General features: G+C 41.4%; 1 protein-coding gene across 2 annotated transcripts in view; it reads left to right on the top strand.

The window, feature by feature from the left end:
• znf385d (zinc finger protein 385D) overlaps positions 1-22,359 on the top strand; it is a 70,300-nt gene that overhangs the window by 20,186 nt on the left and 27,755 nt on the right. For both annotated transcript variants that reach the window (XM_029503878.1, XM_029503879.1), the window contains one exon: positions 14,541-14,648. In XM_029503878.1, coding sequence (XP_029359738.1) covers positions 14,541-14,648 — 108 coding nt within the window. The remainder of the gene's footprint in view (positions 1-14,540; positions 14,649-22,359) is intronic.

Genomic DNA, 22,359 nt, shown 5'->3' with positions numbered 1-22,359 from the left:
TGTAGTGCACAACTAATGGTTACTAATCTAATGACATGCCATCAAAAACGCTGCAGAAAGAAGTACAGTGAATCACTTAATCATAAGTGTTTTTCCTTTTACCCATGAGCTGTGTAGTCTTCTTCATAGAACTCTATGGAGTCCCTGGAGTGAATGATTGAGTGGTTTTTTAGACATCAGTATGCTAAAGTGCTGCTGACAGGCAGATATTTGGCTGATACAAGTTTAACATGCTCCCATCTCTGTTTAGCATGTTAGCACATGAACATTCACCGGTTAGCACTAAACATCAGAGCAGGCTGCGGTTGATGCCGACGGGAACGTCTTCGGATTATTTGGTAGACAAATGAAGGTTTTGTGGTTGTAAAAGTCAGAAGATAATAAAAGTGACAGCAATTTACTGTCCTGGAGGGGAAGTGAATGTCTGCTTCAAGTTTTATGGCAAACCATCTAAAAGCTGTCAAGATAATTGACTGAAAATCTCAAATCACAAACTCATAGCGGCGAGACAGAAAAAGGACCATCAGCTAAAACATTAAGGGTATCGGCATGTCTTTTAGTCGCCATGGATACCAGCTCAGTGATGGTTATTCTTACGAAAGTGGTGCACCAACCATGCAATTTTTTTTTGTTCTACTTCTTGGTTTTTTTGTAAATTGTACCTATGTAAACTAAAGTGAAAAGAAGAATAGCTTTTGAATCACACTGCAGTTTTGCCAAAGATCATTTGGCATTACTCTGAGTAAAGTTGGAGCTGACTGCACTTTCGTTTATGACTTTTTTATTTTACATTTTTTTTTAATCCTTGTCCTGACTTTGGATTTCTTTTAGATGCAAAAGCTTTGATACACCAAACAGGTAATAATAAAGGAGAGATAAGTTATTCCATTTCATCTAAGCACAGATAGGATGCAAACTAGCCCTCATTAAAATGAAGACATGAAGGACGATGATATTAAATAGCTTATGCTGCTCAATTGTATTCAGTCGTTGCTGAGTGAGATGCTTTAAAGTTACAGGAAAACCTGGTGCAAAGGCGAAGGGGGGAATGGGGGGGGCAGTTAACAGTTTTATCTTTCATCTCAGCTGGAAAGGGGACAGAGTGTGAGGCTTACAAATGCCTTGAGGGAGCTCTCCCAGTTCGATATTTCATCCTGATGGGGCCTAGTGGTGTGAGAGGGGTCAGCGGTGAAGAGCAATGGGAAAATGTGCAGAGAACATTCATACCTGGTGAAAAACACCGTGTCAGAGCGAGAGTAGTGTAGAGGGAGGGGGGAAAAGAGGGGGAGAGAAAAATGGAGAAAGACATTGAAAAGGAGACAAACAAGAAGATGAAGGAAGGATGGCTGCGTTTTGGGAGGTGGAGGACACATTTATGGTGAAATAAAGACGAAGAAAGGATATGACAAGGACAGCGAAAACGACGAGAGTGCCATGTTTGACCTTACTCACAACAAAACACATCCATTCTTTACATTTCTGTAAACCCAAATCGTATCCCTTCAACTAAGCAACAGAGGCAGACCAATGACACGCGTTCATATGAAGACGCATTAAGCCTCACTTTTATTCTGTCCTAACTACTAACAAACAGAACAACATCTTAGCTGAAGGTTGTATACGGTTAAGTTCTGGGTACTAAGTACAAGATAGTTCTCTCAGCCTTACACCCAAAGGGAAAAGGGATAAACAACTATAATCATCGAGTGGAAACAGATTTCTCCCCAGAGGCTTGAAAGAAGGAGGCACAAAGTTTGAGGAAGATCAAGTTGATATTTAGTAAGTCAGTTAAAATGCTGAAAGGCCTAGAGATTGAAAAAGCAGATTTTTGTGAATTTCATTCAAAGCACAGACTGAAAATTTTCTTTCTCAACGAAGCGCTGAACATCTCGGCAGCACAACTCTTTCTTTGGCCGTTTATCTACGTACATGAAATATCAGGCCATCCCTCCATGTGTGTCTCTGTTAGTCATTACAGTCATTATACTGCACATAATGGCACAATTTACGATATGATTTTCAAATAAACACCGCAGTGCACACTATGGAGTGGTAGTGAAGCTATAACTATTCTACTGTAGTGGCACCAGGATGACTTGACTCTGTATATCTGATCAAACACAGAAGACACAAACATTCAGTTCTGTTGAATTCAACCCTTTCCTGCAGAGTGACAAAGAGTTTGGACAAACGTCATCGGCTGCAAGATGGCCGACGAAATAATAAGCTCATTGGGAATATGTGTCCAGTCTTTCTACACAAGATGACAACTGATGTTTAAGGATCAATATTATTGTAATATGTCCTATATTCACGTTTTGACTAAATGTATCTGAGTTTATTACAATAAGAGTGTAATAAATGTAGTTAATTGTGTGTATTTTTGTTTCCTGACAGTAAATATGTGGTACATTTGGTGTTAAGGTTGTGTATTTGACTTTACACAGTGTGTGTCTTGCCTTGAACTCCTCCCTTTTGTTGGTATGCGCTAAAGAAGAGGATGCTAAATGCTTTTATATTTTATCCTTTGTGTTGAAGTTTGTGAGTTGTGAGTTTGCGAGGAAATTTGTATCATTTGTGTCGGGTTAAGTTGCTCTGTCACATTTTTTTATTGACTTATTTTGTGAGAAAAGGAAATAAAGGGCCTCGCTTAAACACAACTCTAACCGGTTAAAGAACTCCTGTCCAGAGCTGCTAAGCGCTAAAATCTGAGAGTTTAGATCTGATGAAACGATGAAAAAATGTTGTGCTTGGTTCTGCATTTATTCGTCACAGGGCTACAGTGTGCAAAGTCCCCTGTTAAATTCATTTATTCATTTACTTTAAGGAAATCTGAAAAGTACTACAGGCAAAGTGGGCCATGGACAGGCGGTAGTTCAGTAATTAGCAGCGCCTGCATTCACTTGACTTGTGGATTTGAAATCATCCATCTCAGCACCACATTACTCCGCTCCAGTTCTCAGAGGAGAACCACAAAATAAATACGTGGCTCCTACACCACAAGCAGAAAATTACAATTTATCACATGTAAACTAAAGTGGACATCAAGCATTACTAAGCTAAGCTATAAATTAACTCATGCAAAAACTTTCCCGCTAACTACATTAAAGTTCTCCCAGTAACTTGACTCACGTCAACGTGAAAAAAATATGTCATGCTAATTGAGTGTACTGTGTATCTGACATTTAATCATCATATTTTGTTCGTCCTGAAGTCAAGTGTGCCCTTGGAAATCGCTGGGCTCAGCTCACTGAAAGCAAAGAATGCAAAACAATCAAAGTCACATGAAAAACTAAAACCATGTGCGTCTCGTGGTTTTGTGCTCCAGCTGGTCTGCCAGTTTCAGACGACAGAGCAGAGGAACGGACGTCAGAGCTCCAATTAACGACAACTTCCATTAGAAATGAATTGGCTTGTCTTTTTAGCTATTAATTGACGAATATTTTCGCTGCTGCTATTAAATGCGAATCGTCACAAATGAGAAGCTGTGTCGCATAAACAGCGGCTGTAGATGAGCTGGATGTGACTTCAGAGGGCACACAGTCAGGTCTGGAGTGTTTCTCATTTTCCCTTTTCCCGTTGCTTTGGTCGCCTTTTTCAGTTAGCTATCATAACTGCTGTCATGAAAAAGGTTAACATCATGGAGCTGCTCTTGTTTCGCTTTCTCAGCTACAATATATTATTCAAATATGAATTATTTATTAACTGACCAATCTTTCAAATGGCCTACAGATTTGGGGCACAAAATTTGGGGTTGTCATTGTCTCTATATTACAATTTTTCAATATGTGAAAATATTACATGCTGTCTTCAGAGATCGAACACTTTGTCTTCTCTGGAAATCTCACAGTTGCACTCGTCACCCTTTCTACCTGATGACAGCACTCAGTCGACCCCCCCACCCCGGACTGTAATATTCTGTTTCTTTTTTTTTTTTCCCCAAACACCTGGAAGCCTGTTCTCCGTCATAATAATACAAAGACAAAATAAATTAATAAATAAATAAAATAAAACCCTCAGATTTGACTTGCTAATTTCTTCAGTCTTTCCCATGTGGCAACAATCTACGACATCGGCTGATGATGAACTAACGGGCTGGGTCAGGTGGTGGAGGTAATTGTGAGACACATAGGGGGGAGGATTACATTTGACAGGTCATTCATCCCACTTTAGTTAATAGTAAGCGAGGCCGGCGACTGTGAGAGGAGCATTCAGACCTCACCAGTCGAGCCCTCACTGACCGCTCATTCTCTCTCTAGATTTGTGTGTTTTCATAGATATCATTGTGCTTTATAAAACCTCGCTGCCTTCACAGACCGGCCTCTGAGGCGCCTTGTAACATGTGAAGACAACAGCCAGTATGAACACAACATGCCTCAGTCATACACTCACTTTGAATATAGCTTACAGTGTATATAATGCATTATACCACAGGCTCTTTACAGGCTCTACATTCATAACAGTGTGACCCCCCCCCCCCCCCCCCACCACCACCACCACCGCCGCACACTGCTGCTGATGAATTGCCTTTAGTGTCACAGTGTATTTATGTGCAGCCGCTTGCACCCTTTGTCTTCTGCCTGGGCTCATTATTTTCTGTCCTTTTTTCCTATTATCATTGTTTGATTCAATTTAAAATATGACAAAGTAAAACCTAAAAAATAGATTGTTCCCAATGACTTTTAATACAATTAGTCTCTGCCAGGTGAATGTAACAGAAGAATTTCTATTAAGAATCTACCAGTTTGGGTTCAGTAAAGCAAATCTATCTCGTGCAGATAATATAATGTAAAAAGGCATCTTCATCCAAACTGGCACTTATATTTCTATAGCATGAAACTCACAGAGTTGAATAATCAGAACAAAATATCATGAAAATGGGCGTTTTTTTTAAATATATTATCTATGGACATTAAACCAAACAAGCTAACTTCATTTCTCATGGTGCATTCTGTTTCAAACACCACTAATGGAGTGTTAAAGCAACAGATCACCCTATTGAGAAAAATATAATATAATATAAATATATTAACTTAGCTCCATGATTTGAGACCTTAAAGTATTTTGAATTTGCTCTTGTTCAGATTTGTGCCTCTGACTGACTCTGTGGCAGAAGTAACTGAGGCTCAGTGTTTTTTAGTTGGTAAACCAGTAGAATCAGTTTCAGCGTTAAGACTGAAAATATCCTTTACCTGCCATTCAACATGGGGTAGTGTAACAGCCTGCCATGTCTTTCAGGGCTGGATTTCAGGGTGGGTGCTCGGCCTATTAGTGCAGGACTCTAAAAACAAAAACAGCAGTTCATAGTTCATCTCTTACCAGCTGTAAACACCGTGGAGCCGACACTTCCAAAACCATTCACACGCCTCATTTTTGGGATGATATGAGCCTTTTAAGCACAGTTGGGCTAGAAACCCAAAATTAGTGCCTCCAGTTTTGCTCACAGAGCGAAGATTTACACCTCCGAGCCCCAGTGTGTAATTTGTTTGACCCCATAAATTATGTATATCTATATTCACATGCATAATGAAAGAATTGTAGATGGAAAAAGCACTGCTTTCTGTTTTAGTTTTGAAATGATTCAGCCAAATACAGACATTTGTTCCTCACTGTGGCGTTGAAAAGATTGTTCATTAAAATGTGTGTCAATCAGTTTGAGAGGGAAAATCAAGGTCCCATGTGTCTTGTGTGGCTGTTGTCACATATTTGTGTTGTGTTTTGTCTGTCTTCGAGTATCATGCAGCGGAATGAACCCACATTTCATCACTGACCATTAAACCCATCTGAAAAAAGTAATTTACCATCCCACAATGTTGTTGTTGCTCAAAATTTTTCTTTAGATGTCAGAAATCTCTTTGCAGCTACTCATCAAGTTCCTGGTATTGATTAAACAGCACCCTTGCAGTTATGCTTTACTCATTTTTTGCTGTAGGCCAATATAAATGTGACTAGCAGTTCCTTTATAGCGATCGTAATCTCCTCAAAGGGAGTTCAGACAGCTGAATTTAACCAAAATGTCACGTAATTGATTATGTGACGCTTTCTTGTGTATTTTAGATGCAGCTTTTTTTGTTGGATGCTAACTCCTTTTGTCACACACAAAAAGCACACATCACAGAAGGCTGGCATATGAAACCCTGTGCAGCCTAAACAGATAGCGCTCAGTGTGTTTTTGTCCCTTTTATCAGTCGGATGCTGTAAAAGTCAGCCAGTCTCGGCTCGACCATCTCAGCTCATCACTGTCTTGTCCTGTCATGTTATCCAGCAGTGCGGAGTGGGGGAGCGTCAGCAGTGGCTGCTGTGCCGGACTTTGAGACGGACAGGCCTTCTGTGGGCTGTCAGATAGTATCCGGCAAATGACCTGCTTAGTCTCCCTCGCTGTCGACACGCTGCCGACGTCTCTGCGCTGTCAGAGACACATCAGGGGGAATCAAAGACACAGACGAATGAAAGGAGACGCCCGCAGACAGACAACAGCACGACAGAAATCTTTCCTTTGATAGCTGTTCCCAACAAGATAACAAACAACATGCGATTTTTGTTTTTTTCTACAAAATCTAGCAAATCTAGCATGTCAGAAAGTGATTGGCCGTGGCTAGTTGGTTAGCATGCTAACTTCAGCCAGACGTGACGCTGACCGATATAACCTCCAGTCGGTCTCTTTTACAAATAGCCTGTTTGAAATAAATATAAAATTCATGCATTTGGATTATTGCAGCATTGATCGGGGTATGCAGAACCATTTATTAATTTGTAGCTTCTGCAAAAACAATCACCATCACCCCCACCCAGCAAGAAACCCCCGTCAGCTGCAGAGATAATGTTCAAATAGGCCTTTGAAAGTTAAAAGCTTTGAGATGAGTCTTTATAGTTGGATTCACGTGAAATGTGCTTCCATTAAAAAAAGGAAAACATGAACATGAAAAAGAAGGTTGGAAAAAGTGAAGATGCAGTTAGAAGTGAGAAGACCAGAAATGAAGGTTACCACATCTGTAAGAAGAGAGTTTTAAAGCTGCTCCAACCAACATTTTTTATCCTAAATTAAAAATTAAACTCCACAGCACATTAACGTCTGTGTTTGTGTGGTTAAGATCTCAAACCCTTCGTATTTACCCCAAATTCCTTTTTTGGTGATGTTAAGACTGTTTACATGCGAACAAGACCCGTTAAAAAGCACTGCAAGCATGTCTTTTTCCTCAGTTGCAGCTTGGCTGTGTTCGCCATCTGCTCTCTGATTGTGGTGGCTTTACCTCAGCCGCAGGCGAGAAGCTGTTTCTAAGCAGACAGCTCATCACGTTGACTGACAAGTGTTGGCTCTGGAACTCCACCAACTTGGGGGAAAGGGGGGTTAAAAAAAAAAAAAAAACACATTTCAGGGAGCTTTAAGGAGTGATTTGAAAGATGACACTGAATTGGCCGTAGCCTGAGACGGCACTCTGCATCGCAGCTGTGGGCTCGAGAATGGGCATATGTGATGTGTTGTGGCATGTGTGGGTGTTTGCACTGTGTACGTTTGCATGTGGATTATTTGTGCGTCGTGGTCCATTTGTCCCGGCAACATTTCCGTCCCTGGCAGGCGTGGCTCGGTGGGTGGCTGATGGCGGCGGGGGCTCCGGGGAAAACGTGTCCCCAGAGCTGCAGCTGCTCTCTGCAGACGAGGGCTGAAAACATCATGTTTCGGTGCAGCGAAGGAGAGAAATGCTACATGACGGGGTGGGGGGGTTGTTAAAAGGATACACGGAACGATGCACAGGAGGTGGTAGGATTTGGCGTGGGATTGTGTGTGTAAATTAAACATTCTGCCAAGAAAAGCAGAGCGAAATAACTTCAGATGGAGTCCTTGATCCCTTTTTCGTCACTTTTTACAGAGCGACTGAGGATGTTTCCACCAATTTTACTAATATCGCTATGAGGTCTACAGGTTGGTGCCATTTCTTGCTGTTGCATCACTGTGGCTTTGGTTCATAGTGACTGCAGCAGAGTGAGGCAGAAATAACATGTTTCAAGCCCAGTGCATGTTTCTAGTAAGAGGTCATCCATTCTCTCGTGGCCCAGATGTTTTTAACTGGCGCAAGCTTTCCAGAGCTCAGGCCCCACTTTCCCAGCAGGCTGCGGTGCATCTGGTTCTCTGCTGTAGTGTTTCCCCCGCCAGCGAGCTTCGCCAGTTCCATGTGTCATCCTCTTCTCTCTTCCCAAAGACTTGGGTGAGATTTACAGTACAAAGGTGAACTGTTGCATAACACTTTTCTTTCAGCAAAGTGTGTCAGGGCAGAGGCAGAGGAGTCCCTGCTCTGCAAACATAATGCAAAGTTTCTAGTGTTTTCAGGGTGACAGACTGGTCTCTCTGCCCTCCCTGCACATTTCACTTTATATCATCAAGAGCATCTCAGCTGAAGAAGCCGACACCATTTGCTTCTACCTCTTTAACATTGCCTACACACTGAGTGCCGAGTGTTTCATAATGCCGACTGCACGCAGAATATAGAGATCAATAAGAGAAAGAACAGATCTGCTTTATGTGAACTGTGGTGTCTGATAGCACAGGTTCTGATATTCTCCATGTTTCCTCCTGATATCATCTACTTTAAAACACTATTTTTCCAAAGCAAATGTAGTCTCCAATAAAAGCTGATAATGTATCTTACTTTCTCCAACTGCTGCGTAGGTGTGTGGGGTTGAGCTGTGAAAGCTCCTATTATCTTCTGAACTGACTCCACTCTGTCATATAGTTAAGGGTAATTGCAAATATTCCCTTCAGTATAAACATCGTGTTTCAACAGACAGGATGCAGCTTCAGAGGAACCTGGGGCCTTCCTCTGTGGAGTCTGCACGTACTGTAGTTCCTGTATCCTCCAGGTGCTCCACCTCAGTCCAAAGACATGCTCATGAGGTAAACTGGTGGCTGTAAATTGCCCGTAGGCGTGAATGTGAGCGTGAGCGGTGGCCCCAGCCGTTCCCATTGCCAGCTGGAATTCGCTCCTGCAACCCTGCACAGATAAGTGGTGTAGATAATAGATGTATGGATGAACAGAGCTTTGTGTCTGTGAATGTTTGCATGTAAACAAACCAAATCAAAGCCAGGCTGCAGCTTTTACTTTACTCCTTTACTTCAATGTCTTTCACTCCGTTTTTATCTCCTGGTGCAAATATTCTGGCTCTTTAGCTGCTAAATGCTCCACAGTGTTCACCGGCTAGTTGCTAACTTTGCTTTCCCTGCATGTGGTCAGTTTATCCGAGCTGCTGCAAAAGGAAACAACACAAATGCAAACTGCGAGACAAAGCTGAAACAGGGACGCTAAAACGCTGTGCAGAACTGAGGGGAACAACGGAGTCTGGTGATCATTCAACACTGCCCCTGTGTATTTTCACAATATACAGTCATTAGCCATTCTTCGAATAAAAGTATAAATTACTGGATCATTCTTTGTGAATTATCACATATGTGAGCATGATTCTTCTGAAAGTTACACACAATCCAACTGCTTAGTTTTATTTTTTGCATTTTTAACCCTAACCCATGCCAAATATTTTGCAGAATTCTTCTGCGGGGCTTCAGTTTTATGTGTTGAGTGGCGTGTCTGAAAACACCCACCGAGGAGCACTTTAAGATACAGTCTCATGTTGTAAACAGTGAGTCATTCATGTGAGGCTCCCTCCCTGCACTGACAGCTCTGCTGCCACACAACAACATTTATTAGAGCAAGTATTTGATTATCAAGCTGTGTGTGTCTGTTGTGGGAGAAATTATTTGCCAATTCAAGCCCATGAAAGTGGAACCATTACATCTTCATTTACTCAGGACTTATGATCCAAAGAACGTGATAAAAGACAGGAAGGGGAACATACAAAAGTATTTAACTGGATTCACTCAGAAAGCATCAGTACCTCAGCACAACTCCAATGAATACTGATGTGCTTTCCTTTCAGAAAAGGAAAAATCTTTTTATTGATTTTTGTCATTGAGGCTAATGTCAAAGTCTGAACCGCCAAATAACAGGAGCCGATAACAACAGACTTTAGGTCTTAGCCCCTCAAACTTCTTCAGATTATTCCCAAGAAAACTAACAGAAGCGGTCGTCTGTGGAAAGCTGAGAAAAGGTCGGACACAAAGTCCGACACCGCGCACAAATCCAGCATCAAAGACTACTGACCCTCTGAGTCTGAACATGCTTCTGTCTCAAAGTCTGGACCTGTCTCACTGTCCAAGTGTGAATCCGTCTGAGTCTGATCCTGTCTCTGTCTCAGTCCCTCTCTCTCTCTGATCCTGATCCTGTCCCTCTCTCTCTCTCTGATCCTGATCCTGTCCCTGTCCCTCTCTCTCTCTCTGATCCTGATCCTGTCCCTGTCCCTCTCTCTCTCTCTGATCCTGATCCTGTCCCTGTCTCTCTCTCTCTCTCTCTCTGATCCTGATCCTGCCCCTCTCTCTCTCTCTCTCTGTCTCTGATCCTGTCTCTGATCCTGATCCTGTCCCTGTCTCTCTCTCTGTCTCTGATCCTGATCCTGTCCCTGTCTCACTCTCTCTCTCTCTCTCTCTCTCTCTCTGTCTCTGATCCTGTCTCTCTCTCTCTCTCTCTCTCTCTGTCTCTGATCCTGTCTCTCTCTCTCTCTGATCCTGATCCTGTCCCTGTCTCTCTCTCTCTGATCCTGTCTCTCTGATCTTGCCTCTGGGTCTGATTCCAAATCTGTTTCTGTTTCTTAACAGGAGCCACTTTCTACTTTAATGAGAGCCAGTTTTCCTCAGACGGAGTCCAGGTTCTTTGTCTGAACCTGGAGCTGGACCCGCCTGTCTAAATCTTACAAAGAGTCAGAACCTGTTTCAGCTCAACCTTCAACCTGTTCAATATGTGCCTGAGTCCACGAGTCCTAAACTACTCCAGAGTCTGTAGCAGTCCCCCCACCAGGCCCGCATCACAATTCTTCACCAAAACCTGTTTTTAGTTTTCTTTACTGAGCTCCAGTTTGAATTTTATTCCACTCTGAGCACAGTCCTCCATCCAGCCCCTCAAATCCACGTCGTGTGGTGACCTAACCCTGTCCCTTTAGATCTGAGTGTCCGTCATGTCCACGTCTGCCCCGTCTCCGTCTTTTCAGCCCTTCCTCAAGTTTCTGTCAACATCTATCTCCTGCAGAGATCATCGATACTTGTCTGCCGCCTCCTCAGATGCCCCTCATTCAGTCAAAGCCCCCAAAAGGTTCCATCTTGAAGGGCATCCCACACCAGACTAGCATTAACCAGTATTTTATCTAACAGATAGACCGTTTTATTTAAAATATATCTGCAATAGGAAGATGCAACTGATCAGTCTGAGCTCAAATAGCCTCAAAACATTTAACAAATTAAATTATTTTTAAAAATTAAGACTCACCATCAAAGTAAAAAGAGAGAATATGTAGCTCTGATTCATCACATGCATTATTATCAAAACATCTGTATCATTATAGTCTGTTGAATAAGAGCAAAGAAACTGATTTTACTTCATAATATCCAGAAGACGTCAATGACATCAAATTTTATTCAGTAAAAACTAGGAGGGGTGAACTGCACCCCTGCAAGTATTAATTATTATCCTTTACTCCACCACGTTTAGAAGACAAATAGTGCTTCAGAGTTTTTGCTCTGAGGCAGAGCTTTCAGCGAGCAGAAGGAATTTTCTTTTATTTAGACCATACTCTGCTCGTCACAGGAGAGAAATCACAGCCAACTCCTCCGCCGTCAGCCATGTTGTGCTTCTGCATTTTTGAACAGCTCAGTTTGAACCTGGCACTGGCCGCACCTCAGCTACGTCAGATACAGATGAGGCGGAGGATTCTTCACCTATCAAGTCCGTGTTTTGAATTTTACAAAGGGAGAAAGACCTTTTGTTTTAAAAGTTTGCTTTGTTTACCACAAGCAAACTTCTGCACCGCCTAAAGAGAAAACCAAATGTGAATGCAAGAGTGGCTCCTATTGTTGGTTATTGTGTTTTCATGGCCATTTGTGTCGGTTGTTTTCCTGGCATATTCTAGTCAGTCAGTGTATTCAGGTGGATCCACATTCAAGAGGTTTTGCAAATGACTGTGGAACAACAGAGCAATGCATTGAGATAAAAAATGTACTTTCCAATATTTTACCTAATCCAAAAAAAAACAAAAAAACAAGGCCTATAGGAGTTCTTTTTCTGCCTGTGATTCAAAAAAAGATCACATGATCGGAGAATATTAAATGAAAATACTGCTCCCCTCTTTATTGACTGGACGCGGCTTAAATGGAAAAATGGAAACTCCAAACCATCAAAAGTCTCAAATGACAGTACGAAGGATGAGACGACTCATTCTTCTTAAACCTGGCTCCCGCTCGACTCCTTAAATCTCTCCTGACGTCCTCAGTAGGAGGGATGAAGACGAAAAGGTATATGCAACTATGCGCCCACAGCGTCAACACTAAGGCCAGTTTCCTGCCCGTTTTTGTGCGATTGTCTTCATTGCTAAGTTGCTGCATTGTTCCAAACTACAAAAATATCAGAAACACCTTCCAATATTGAACCAGTTCTTTTCAGCACCAAGACAAAATACAAACTCAAAGATGACGTAACACAGCGTAAACAGTGTAATTGTAAGAAAAGTAGGATTTATTGTGTCCGTGCTTTGGGGGTCTATAAAATTAAAGCTCAGATTATTTCATGATGAAAAGGAGAGACTTTGTATTTTTGGCGGGTTTCTGGTTACAAAGTAAAGCAGACTTATGTTGATTTAAAAATGTAAATGATAAGTTCGAACAAAAATAAAAATAAATGAAGACAATCAATCAGATTTACCGTGTCGGGAATGACTTGAAGGTGGACTGTTGTTCCAATCGATGGAAATAAAAGGGGAGGGCATGTAGCTGTATAAAAAAGGTGCAGAAAATTACTGTACACTTTTTCCTTGCTGCGATTGTTAATATCTCATGGACACCAACACTTTTAAACCCCTATTAAATCTAAAAACAGCATCCACAGAACGCGACAGAAGAGAATTACTGTAGTGACCGTCATCGAGGTCGATGAATCCTCCCACATTCTGTCTGCACCTTTTCACTTTTCCCAGACAAGTGCTGCCTATTGAGTCTCTTCTCAGGGAGACAGGTATGTTTTTTGTTTTGTTTTGTTTTTGCTGTTTCTTAAATATGCACCTCCAAGCAGAAGGCGGATCGCACCAAAATACGTTTATATGGTGGCAGATGAGAGCAGAAACAATCTCAGGGCACTTCTCATATAGAGCAGGTCAAGAGCGCACTCTTTAGAAAGTTATTCAAAGGGACCCAACGTTGGAGGGAAAGCAAGCAAGGGAAGAGAAAAGCCCATTTTAATAGGTGGAAACCTTGAAGAGAACAAGGCTCACAGTGTGCAAATGTCTGCCTTGAATGGCTGAGGTAAACAAGAAAAGAGAGAAAAGGGCAGAGTTACTTTATTTAACTAACAAAAAAAATGTCCTGAACAATGTTGAAACTTAGTCAACAGTAACGGCAGAAGCAATCTGCCTGTGGCCACACACACACACACACACACACACAACAATGGTTAGCATCCTAAATTCATTTAATTTTAACTTTTCAGGAGGATCGTTGCCAACAGCAATTACAGTAATATCCTAGTGTGAAGAGACTGAGGCTATACGCCTCCAGTCAGCTAATGGAGAATTAAGTCTGAGCCGCAATTACCTGTTGCAGTGATAAATGGACGGCTGGCTTTCTGAAAAGCTCCAGCAACCTGCTTTCTCTTTACAGCTGAGACATAAGACATGTCGTTGCAAGTTTCAATTAGCTGTTATCTCAACACAACATAGAATAAAAAATGCCTGATAGCCACCGTCCAGATGTGCTTCGTTGCTAATTTGAAGGATATTAAGACTCGTCTATTTAGCCATCCAGAAAAAGAAGTTGCAGCTCAGCATCAAACTTTCCTGCACTCGCCAAGAACTTTCTTAAATAATGGAAAGCAAAGTCGTTATTAACTATTACTTATATCACATCTATCCTTCTGTGCCATCTGAAGCTTGGCATGTGACTTTCCTATGATGACTCACTACAGACAACAATCTGCCCTGAAGATGTCGCGCTGCTCCTAAACACAACGATGGCTGAAGCTCTAGGCGAGCTTAGAAACAGGAAGAAGGAAACTTAAAAACAGCAGAATAATAAAACAAATTGATCCAGAAGTGGGGAACAGAGTAGTAATTTGGTGGTTGCTCCGGAAACTAGATGTCAGAATTTTAAAGGCCTTGAGTGTTTTCCCAGAATGAAGGGTTATTAAGACGGTCTGGGGGGGGGGGGGGCTGCCATATTGCATCATACACGGGTCTCGTAGATGTCAGAGATGAGGCTGAGGTTGCAGCTGATGATTTCTGAGACAGAGAAAATAAAATGTATGCTGCAGATCTCTAGCACTGCAGCACCATTCTGCTGGGTTCACCAAACTCGGCAGAAGAAAGAAGAAAAAGGAAGGAGGAAAATTGATTTACAGGTCAGAGTTATCACCGTTTTAACTAGCCTTTGTCTGCGTCTCTCTGTCTGCACCCTCCAGATGGACCCGGTGCAGAAAGCCGTCCTCCATCACACCCTCTGCCTCCCCGCCACCGCCAAGAGGAAGCACGTCTCCTGCAGCGTTTGCCAGCTGAGGTTCAACTCACAGGTGAGCAAGTTTTCTTCTGCAGATGAGTTTAAGTTCAGAAGTCACAAGTGCTTCCGGCAAAAATATATGCACACGAATAAAGAGGGAAATACTGCAGACAGCTTTACCTCCAAGGGACGGAGCTTTGAACTTCACCTGCTCTGCGTCCTGGTCTCTTATATTGTTTTAGTTCTATTACATCAGTTTAAAAGAAAAAGGAGCAAAAACTATATGAGATGATCAAGTGTTCCAGCAGGCTGAGTCCACCACATTGTTCAGGCTAAAACCCATACGCATGTCCCCCAGAAGATGAAGCCCACGGAGATCTGACTTTTTTCTTGAATGTCAACATTTTAAAGTTTTGAATGAATCAATTCGAGATGCTTTTTGCTTTTAATACTCACTAGAAAGAGTCCACAGAGTGTATAATGCTTTTAACGGCATTATTGAAGCTTTGGATTTTAAACTTCATGTATACTCTAAGTCGTACTCAGGATTAATTACTTTTTTTTTTTTTTTCAAAGAACTTCACAGAAAGTTACACAATTTATGCAGTGTTTTCCAGCCGTGAGCAGATTCTCCATCTCCTCTGTGTACTGCAGTGACAGAGAGAGTGCACATTAACAGTACGCCGAAAAAAAAAAGAGGCTGTATTTAGTTTGACTGCTTTCTGCTTTGAATATTCTGCTTTTATTTCTCCATTTGCCAATGTAAACACATTACACCAAAAATGTAGAAGTGTATGTGTGTTTGGGACAAATGGATGGTGAACGTGTTAAACATGTTAACCGAGGCTCACTCTGTGAGGCCTTAGGCTCATCGTCTGGTTTCTAAATATGTGCTACTAATCTGAATATTAATATAAACAATCACTGCCCAGCGGAGCACTCTCTGTTGTCAATCTGCTGCAGGAATGAACTTAATATAAAATGCCAGAATGTCTTCATCAGTTCCCATGAGCACTAAATTAAAGAATGATTGGAAATAAAACTATTCATGAATGTGATGACAGAAATAATGAGCAGGTGCAGCTTCTGCACAACAGGGCAACACTGAAGGAGCCGGAAAATGTTTGTGAATGGCAATGTGGAGGTTTTGTGTGGAGCGTGAATGACTTTTCAGCTGCTTTAGAAGAATCAACATTGTCGCTGTTTTAATTTGAATAGCAAGAAACTCGTTTGAATAACCTCTTTCTTAGTTTGTCCTCTAAAATAAAGACTGCCTGGGATGAAATTCAAGATTTTAAGCTTGTTAACACGCCTGTGTTGTTGGTTTTTTTATGCAGCCAAGACACTCCACGAGTAAAGAGTTGAAGATTCATGTTCATCTAAGAAACCAAGCTTTAAAATAACTCTAAAAAAAAACTCAAATAAAAATTAAATAACCTACAAAATAACCCAAAAGAATAAATAACCCTGTGTCAGCCACTGCTAGTTACAAGCTAAAATACAAGATGCTAATTGTGCTAACAGCTCTCTGCCTGATCCAGAAAAAAAGACCAGATGAGCATTTGTTTTTACTTTTTAATTTGGAAAACTATGTCAACCAAAATATGAGTCATAGTGGAGCGTTTTTACATAGTTTAAAACATGACTGGAGAGAAGTCTTAAATATTTAATATATGAATCATGGCGCTGAAGCTGCAAACATGTTCATCGTTACATTATTTTAAATTAAAACTAAAGGAAGAGCGAAGGGGTGAATGAGCAGTTCCACTTTTGCCTTGCACCCACCACAATATTAACATAAATTATCGTGGTAAAAATACGGACGTGATAAAGGCAAAGAGCTTTATGGAAATTCACATATAACATACTGAGATGATTAAATTACAAGGCATGAGGAATATGAATAAAATGAAATAAAATTTCAAAGATGTTTATGAGAGGAGACACTGTTCGAGCTGTGGGGGTATTTAATTGAATTTCTCCAGAAGAGCGAATCTGTGATTTCCGGGAAGATTTGGCTGAAACATAGTGCAGGTATCCAGCCTTCTGTAGGTGTTGACTGGCAATCAGAAAGCAAAAGATGGATAGAAATCACACATGGTGTGCAGCAATTTTTCGTGATTACGGTCTGGTTTTGATTTATAAAATGGAGTAAAGGCTGTGAGATGAAAAAACAAAAACAACAAAACCAGTCAGAGTCACGTCTATTGACCATCATGAAAAACAACTGATACAGTGATATAATATATTAATTGAACCTCCCTGAGTCGAATCTAATTCTAATTCAATCAGATTATCCTTCAGACAGCTGTTCTTTGTGGTCCCCTAATATCTCGAGGAGACAGTTTTGTGTGAAACAAAACTGCTGCTTGTCTGAATTGTCATTTTGTTTTTTGGTAATGCGCCGTTCAACAGCTGGTATGTTTTGATCGGAGAGGACAGAAGGTGGAAAAGGTTAACTGTTTATGTAATTTGTTGATTTTTTTTTTTTATTATTATTATTATTTTTCTGCACTTTCATTATTTTGATTGAGTTATTCTGATACCAGAACAAAAGACAGATGGGTGAGAATCCGATGTCGGACGAACAATAATGGAAAACACAGCTTCAATGGGGATTTTCACATTTTGATTTGTAATGTGAAATAAACAAGAAGAAAACCTTAAAGTCAAAGAAGAAGTATGATAAGATCACTTCTGAGTTTCCCCTAAAAAAATTGTGTCAGTTACGAATTCCCATTGTTTAAAATACAAAAGCAAAAAGCAAAAGCGAGGGTTCCCCAAATCTTACCCAGGTGGACTTCACACCTAATTTATCACGTTAGGAGTGTGTAAGTCCAACAGAAGGTCAGCAGCCAAAACTGGAGCAAGCTTTCTGCAATTCAGCATTAATCAAGCTCCAGAGTTTGTGAACGACCCAGCGTCCCAGTCGAGGCAGACTCAAATCTAAAGGAAGAGATTGGCCTCTTCACACCCCATCGCCGTCTATTTATCTGCCCAAAATGCAATTAAAAGCCGAGTAAGTGAGAAAAACAGCGAGGGGTAGAAAAGAGACAAGGGAGGACAAAGCTGCAGAGAAAAGCCCAGAGCAGCAAGGTGTTGATCAGCTCTCAGCAGGCGATAATGGGCGATTCTGCGCCTCGGGGAGCTGAATGGGTTGAGGCTACGCCCAAATGCAGTTGTTGAGGCGCGTTAAAAAGACGATTGTTTTCTTTGCAAGACATAAAAGTGGACTGCCTGTTGGTGGGGCACATCTGTGAAGGAATCCACGAGGCATCAATTACTTAACAATATAAAACCAGAGCGGATTAGTTGAGGGACCCGGCAGCCATTTTCTTATCCAACCAAAGCTCATGATCGCTTTGTTGCGTTGTCGTTATCTTTGTCATCATAACCTGAGTGTGTTCAAAACACAACAGGAAGAAGGGCGGCCTTACAAACCGCACCACAATGCGACCTAATGAGATGTATTGCATTAGCACTTGCTCGCTAAAACTAACCGATGGAGCGGCAGATGGGTTTCGATTTCTCCGGCACCTAATTTCCATACCATTTTGAGAGTAATCAAAAAATTGTGAAAAGAAAACCAACTGCCACTGCTCCCTGATGTTAAATCAGGAGTACCCCTGTATCCCTCTAAATGGCGGTGGGGCCACTCTTCCATTAAAGGAGCAATCAGTCCATTTCTACCTCTGAATGTGTCGGTGATTACTCAGGATGAGGTTATTATGTTTTACACGGCCAAATCTATCTGTGTGTGTGTTTATTGTCCATCAGCTGTTAATTCTGACGCTTCATTAGTGATAGAGTCTGTGTTTGCCTGTCAGTCAACACGTATTTATCTCAGGGGTGGTGTTTTTTCTCCTCTGTTATTTAATTCAGTAGAAGAGTCTCAATTTTCCCCAGTGACGCTTTGTTTTAATGTGAAACTCCAACTGAGATGATGAAGTGCGACGCTGCCCATAGTGCTCTGTTAAATGCTCCCCGGGGGGCCGAAAGAGCACATTTTAAGAGATTTTAAGATGCTTCTGTTTTACTAGATTTCATGTTTACGAGATGAGGCCATAAAGCGGACTAAAAGTCTGTAGTTCGATCCGATCCGGTCGGGTCTGCCTCCTTTATAGAGGATGCTGTTTCACCAGTTTAGATTTGACATATTTCTCCGTCTGTTTATGCTGACTCATTCAACATGTTTCATTTTTAGGCCTGTGGTGGGTTTTTTTATGAGCTGATAATCCAGAGGGGATTTCTCAGAAAGAAGCACGAAGAAATGAGCCAATTCTTATTTAATACTAATTTCTACTACAGACAATTTTCCAAGAAACCAGAAATCTTATTCAGAATTTGAGAGCGTGACCGACCTTGACCACAGGAATCAGGGTTGAATTTGTAACTTCTCATAAATCCTTCTCCTGGAAGCAGCACTTTCTCAGATGGCTCATGTTAATAATAAAACCTTTTACTCAGTTTTAATCACTGAGTTGGACAATTCTTGTAATTCTTTGCCGATAAAAACAAAGTTATGTGTAATAGTTGCATCTCAGGCACACCAGTCAGATTTTTAATAATATTGAGTTATAATTGTCAGATTTTGCAGATTTTGCAGATTAAGTCGGACAGAGGTGTAATCTGTTCAGGGGATGGAGTGGGCTGCATGAGGAATATTTTAGCTGTGGCTCCTCAGTATCTGCTGTATCGCTTGGTGTTTCAACTGGAAGTGCAGTCGTTTGATTGTTTGTGGAACAAGGAGAGCATTTCAGGTTTCATTGTCTTCCACTTTCAACACATTACCCCACAACTCACCCCCACTCCTCCAAAAAAATGAGGGAAATGGAGGGATGACGTTCCCACCCACTCTGAGAGCTCCCTCCCTACATCTCTGCAGGCTGTGGTGCTGTGGCCAAAAGCTATGACTTGACTGAAGAATTGGAACGATCAGGTTCAGCAAGATTGTCAAACATCCTTTGCCTTTTTGTTTTTTGCGGATGGGACCGCCGTCGTCCAGCGACAAGGCCGACTACCAGCTCACCGATGACCTCCCATCATCGGCGGGATGACCCTGTTTTGGGGCCTCCTGGGCTGCTGTGAGGCGATCTGGGAGAGCTGGTTCCTGCTCTGCCTGTTCCTCCTGGGCATGAAATCCATGTTCCTCATGCTGCTGGCCGTTGGTTTGCTGGGAATGGTAACCAGCACCGAAGTGGCCCACGAGCTGCTGAGGGACTGTCTGAAGCCGAGGGACGTTCAGGACTCGATCAGGGATGCAGAGAGGAACAGCTTCTGCTGTCGACTCTGTCGGACATCTCGATCAGGGGAACTCTTCCGTCGTACCAGACACCTCAAGGAACTGCACGTCTCTGGACAGGTGTGATGTTCACTACACATCGTGATGAACTGATTTTCATACTCACTCATTGGATCACATGTGGATTTGGTGTCTTGATGATTCTGCGAATTTTCTCATCCGTCCCGTGCTATCAGATTACAGAGAGCAGAGGCGGCATCCTTTAAAAAGGCCTAAATTTCACAGGAACATTGAAGTACAGAACATCTCACTGGCTGATGCAGATTTTTTTTGCCTTTTTCTGTTTGGCCCTTTTAAACCGAGTGTCATCGCCGGCAGCCACCGCATTCAAATTACCGTAAACTCTCAAACGCTCGCTCTATCAGAAAAATTACAGCGGTTTCTGAAAGCTGAGAAGTTCTGCTCCAGCTAACATAAGGTCATCACGGTAATTCCACTCACACTGCTGCTGGAAGTCGGCAAATCGGTTGCTTTGTTGCGATCCATTTAAATATTCTTTCAAGATACAGTAAACTGCTTGAAATCGAAGGTTTGAAGTGACTTACTGACAGGACATTTTCTGGCCTTTTTATGGCTAAAATGAGAGGTGAGAGTTCAGGTGGACAATCGGTGTTAAAGGATTAAATGGCACGTTGTGATTTTAACTTTTAAAAAATGTCTTACAAAAAATACTTGCTGCTTTTGACAGTTTGAGTTTCCTGTTTAACACTAATGTTGAATTTTTGGAAATAGAGTGCCACAAAAAGGAAAACAACGACACATCAGAGGGAAATTGGCCTGAGGGATAACGCAGAATGGCAACTCTGATGTCAAAGGTTACATTAGTGAAATTGTAAACAAGTTAATTAGCTAACAAGTTTGGCCTGTAACACCTCTACAAACAGCTGTCATTTCCCTGCAAATAACATTCATTCAATTTTAAGAGGTTATTCCAACAAAGTCCTCTGAACTTTATCTGGTTTCAGTGTATTTCATAGTATTTTGAGTCCAATATTGAATATAAACTGTTGTAGAAAAGCTTCTTTGGCAGTCATTATTAATCGTCCTATGACTCCTCACCATTTTTCTTGTGGGCTTGTGGAGGGGACCATCGTTTAAATCGGGAGACACCTGATTAAACCAATTATATCGAAACCATTTCCCGTGAAACAGTAAACAGCGATTTATAGTGATGCATTAGATTTGAACCATTAAATAACAATATATCTCTACTAGTGTCAATTTCCCTGAAAAAGGGCATACTTTTACTCCTCAGGCAGAGTTTTAGGCTTTGCAGAGCACTGTTTTATTTTTTGATTGTTGATTTAAAGGCTAAAAAGGTTAGAAAAATAGCAGTGTTTACTCTGCGGTCATTCAGTCTTCAACGGGAGATTCGTGCTTAAATATCCTCTCTGGGCTGAAACGACAAAGAAATCAAACTTCAGACAAACTTCTGTTGTAAATTTATTGAAGAAACTATAAATGGCACTGACCAGGTGTCGCAGAATGTATTTTAAGAATGTGTTTATTTCTCTTTATTTGAGACAGCAGTCACGCCACATTTGACTCATACAATGAGTCAGCCTGAGGCGTGACTCCTTCCCGTGATACCTGATCTCGCTCCCCCGCACCGGGTGTTATGGGTAAAAAACAATGACCTCTTTGATGTGATTTGGCATTGTTTGCTTGAGTTGTAACACATCCACATGAATGTGCATGGGTGAGTTTTTGCATATGTGTTGTATTATTCTTAGTTCATTCTAAAGGGAATAACCCTTTAGAAGCTGCTATTTATGAACTTTAATTTTCTTTCTGCTACTCTCAAAAACATTTTTCTTCCTCAATTTGCATCCTTGCGACACCATTGCTGACAGCACTCTGTATATTCTGTGTAAATCTGGGCCATAAAGATTTATGACTGGCTGAAAATGCTGGATAAACTCAGTACCACAAATAAAATGACTCAAACTTCACCAAAAAAAAAAAAAAAAAACTGCTTACATCCGCAGAGGAAAAGAACTGAGTAAATTATTCCCTTAATAAAAATGATTGAAGCTGGTTTACTCTCCATTACATAAAGTGTGGGCTTTGGAGATTATTTTATTTGAATATTAAATTCTTTGTTGGGTGTCTCAGGAGAGCAGGGGTCAGTCACTGCAGACATGAAGAGCTGTAACGCTTGCAAAGTTCGTGACCTGTTCTGAGAAAGTCCCACCACCAGAAACGGGCCCATTTGGTCTGTCTTCTTTAAATCATATCTAGTTAATTGAATTATACAGCCAGAACAGCGTGTTCCTGAGCCCCAACCCTGCTCGTCTTCATAGCAAAAAATTCCACCCTTCTCCTTTCCATGTTGTAACTCAACTTCCAAACATGTGATTTATTTTTCACATGGCGCCCTTTTTTCCCCTCAGAGTTTCTGGACAACGCTTTAGTTCATTTTAGCTGAGGGTTGATCTAATTTTTTCTCCCAGAGCTATGACTCAGACCACACAAGATAACC

This window comes from Echeneis naucrates, chromosome 6, assembly GCF_900963305.1.
Source record: "Echeneis naucrates chromosome 6, fEcheNa1.1, whole genome shotgun sequence".
Lineage (NCBI taxonomy): Eukaryota > Metazoa > Chordata > Actinopteri > Carangiformes > Echeneidae > Echeneis > Echeneis naucrates.
The sequence above is the reverse complement of the archived record's forward strand: the minus strand, read 5'-3'. Positions and strand labels throughout refer to the sequence as shown.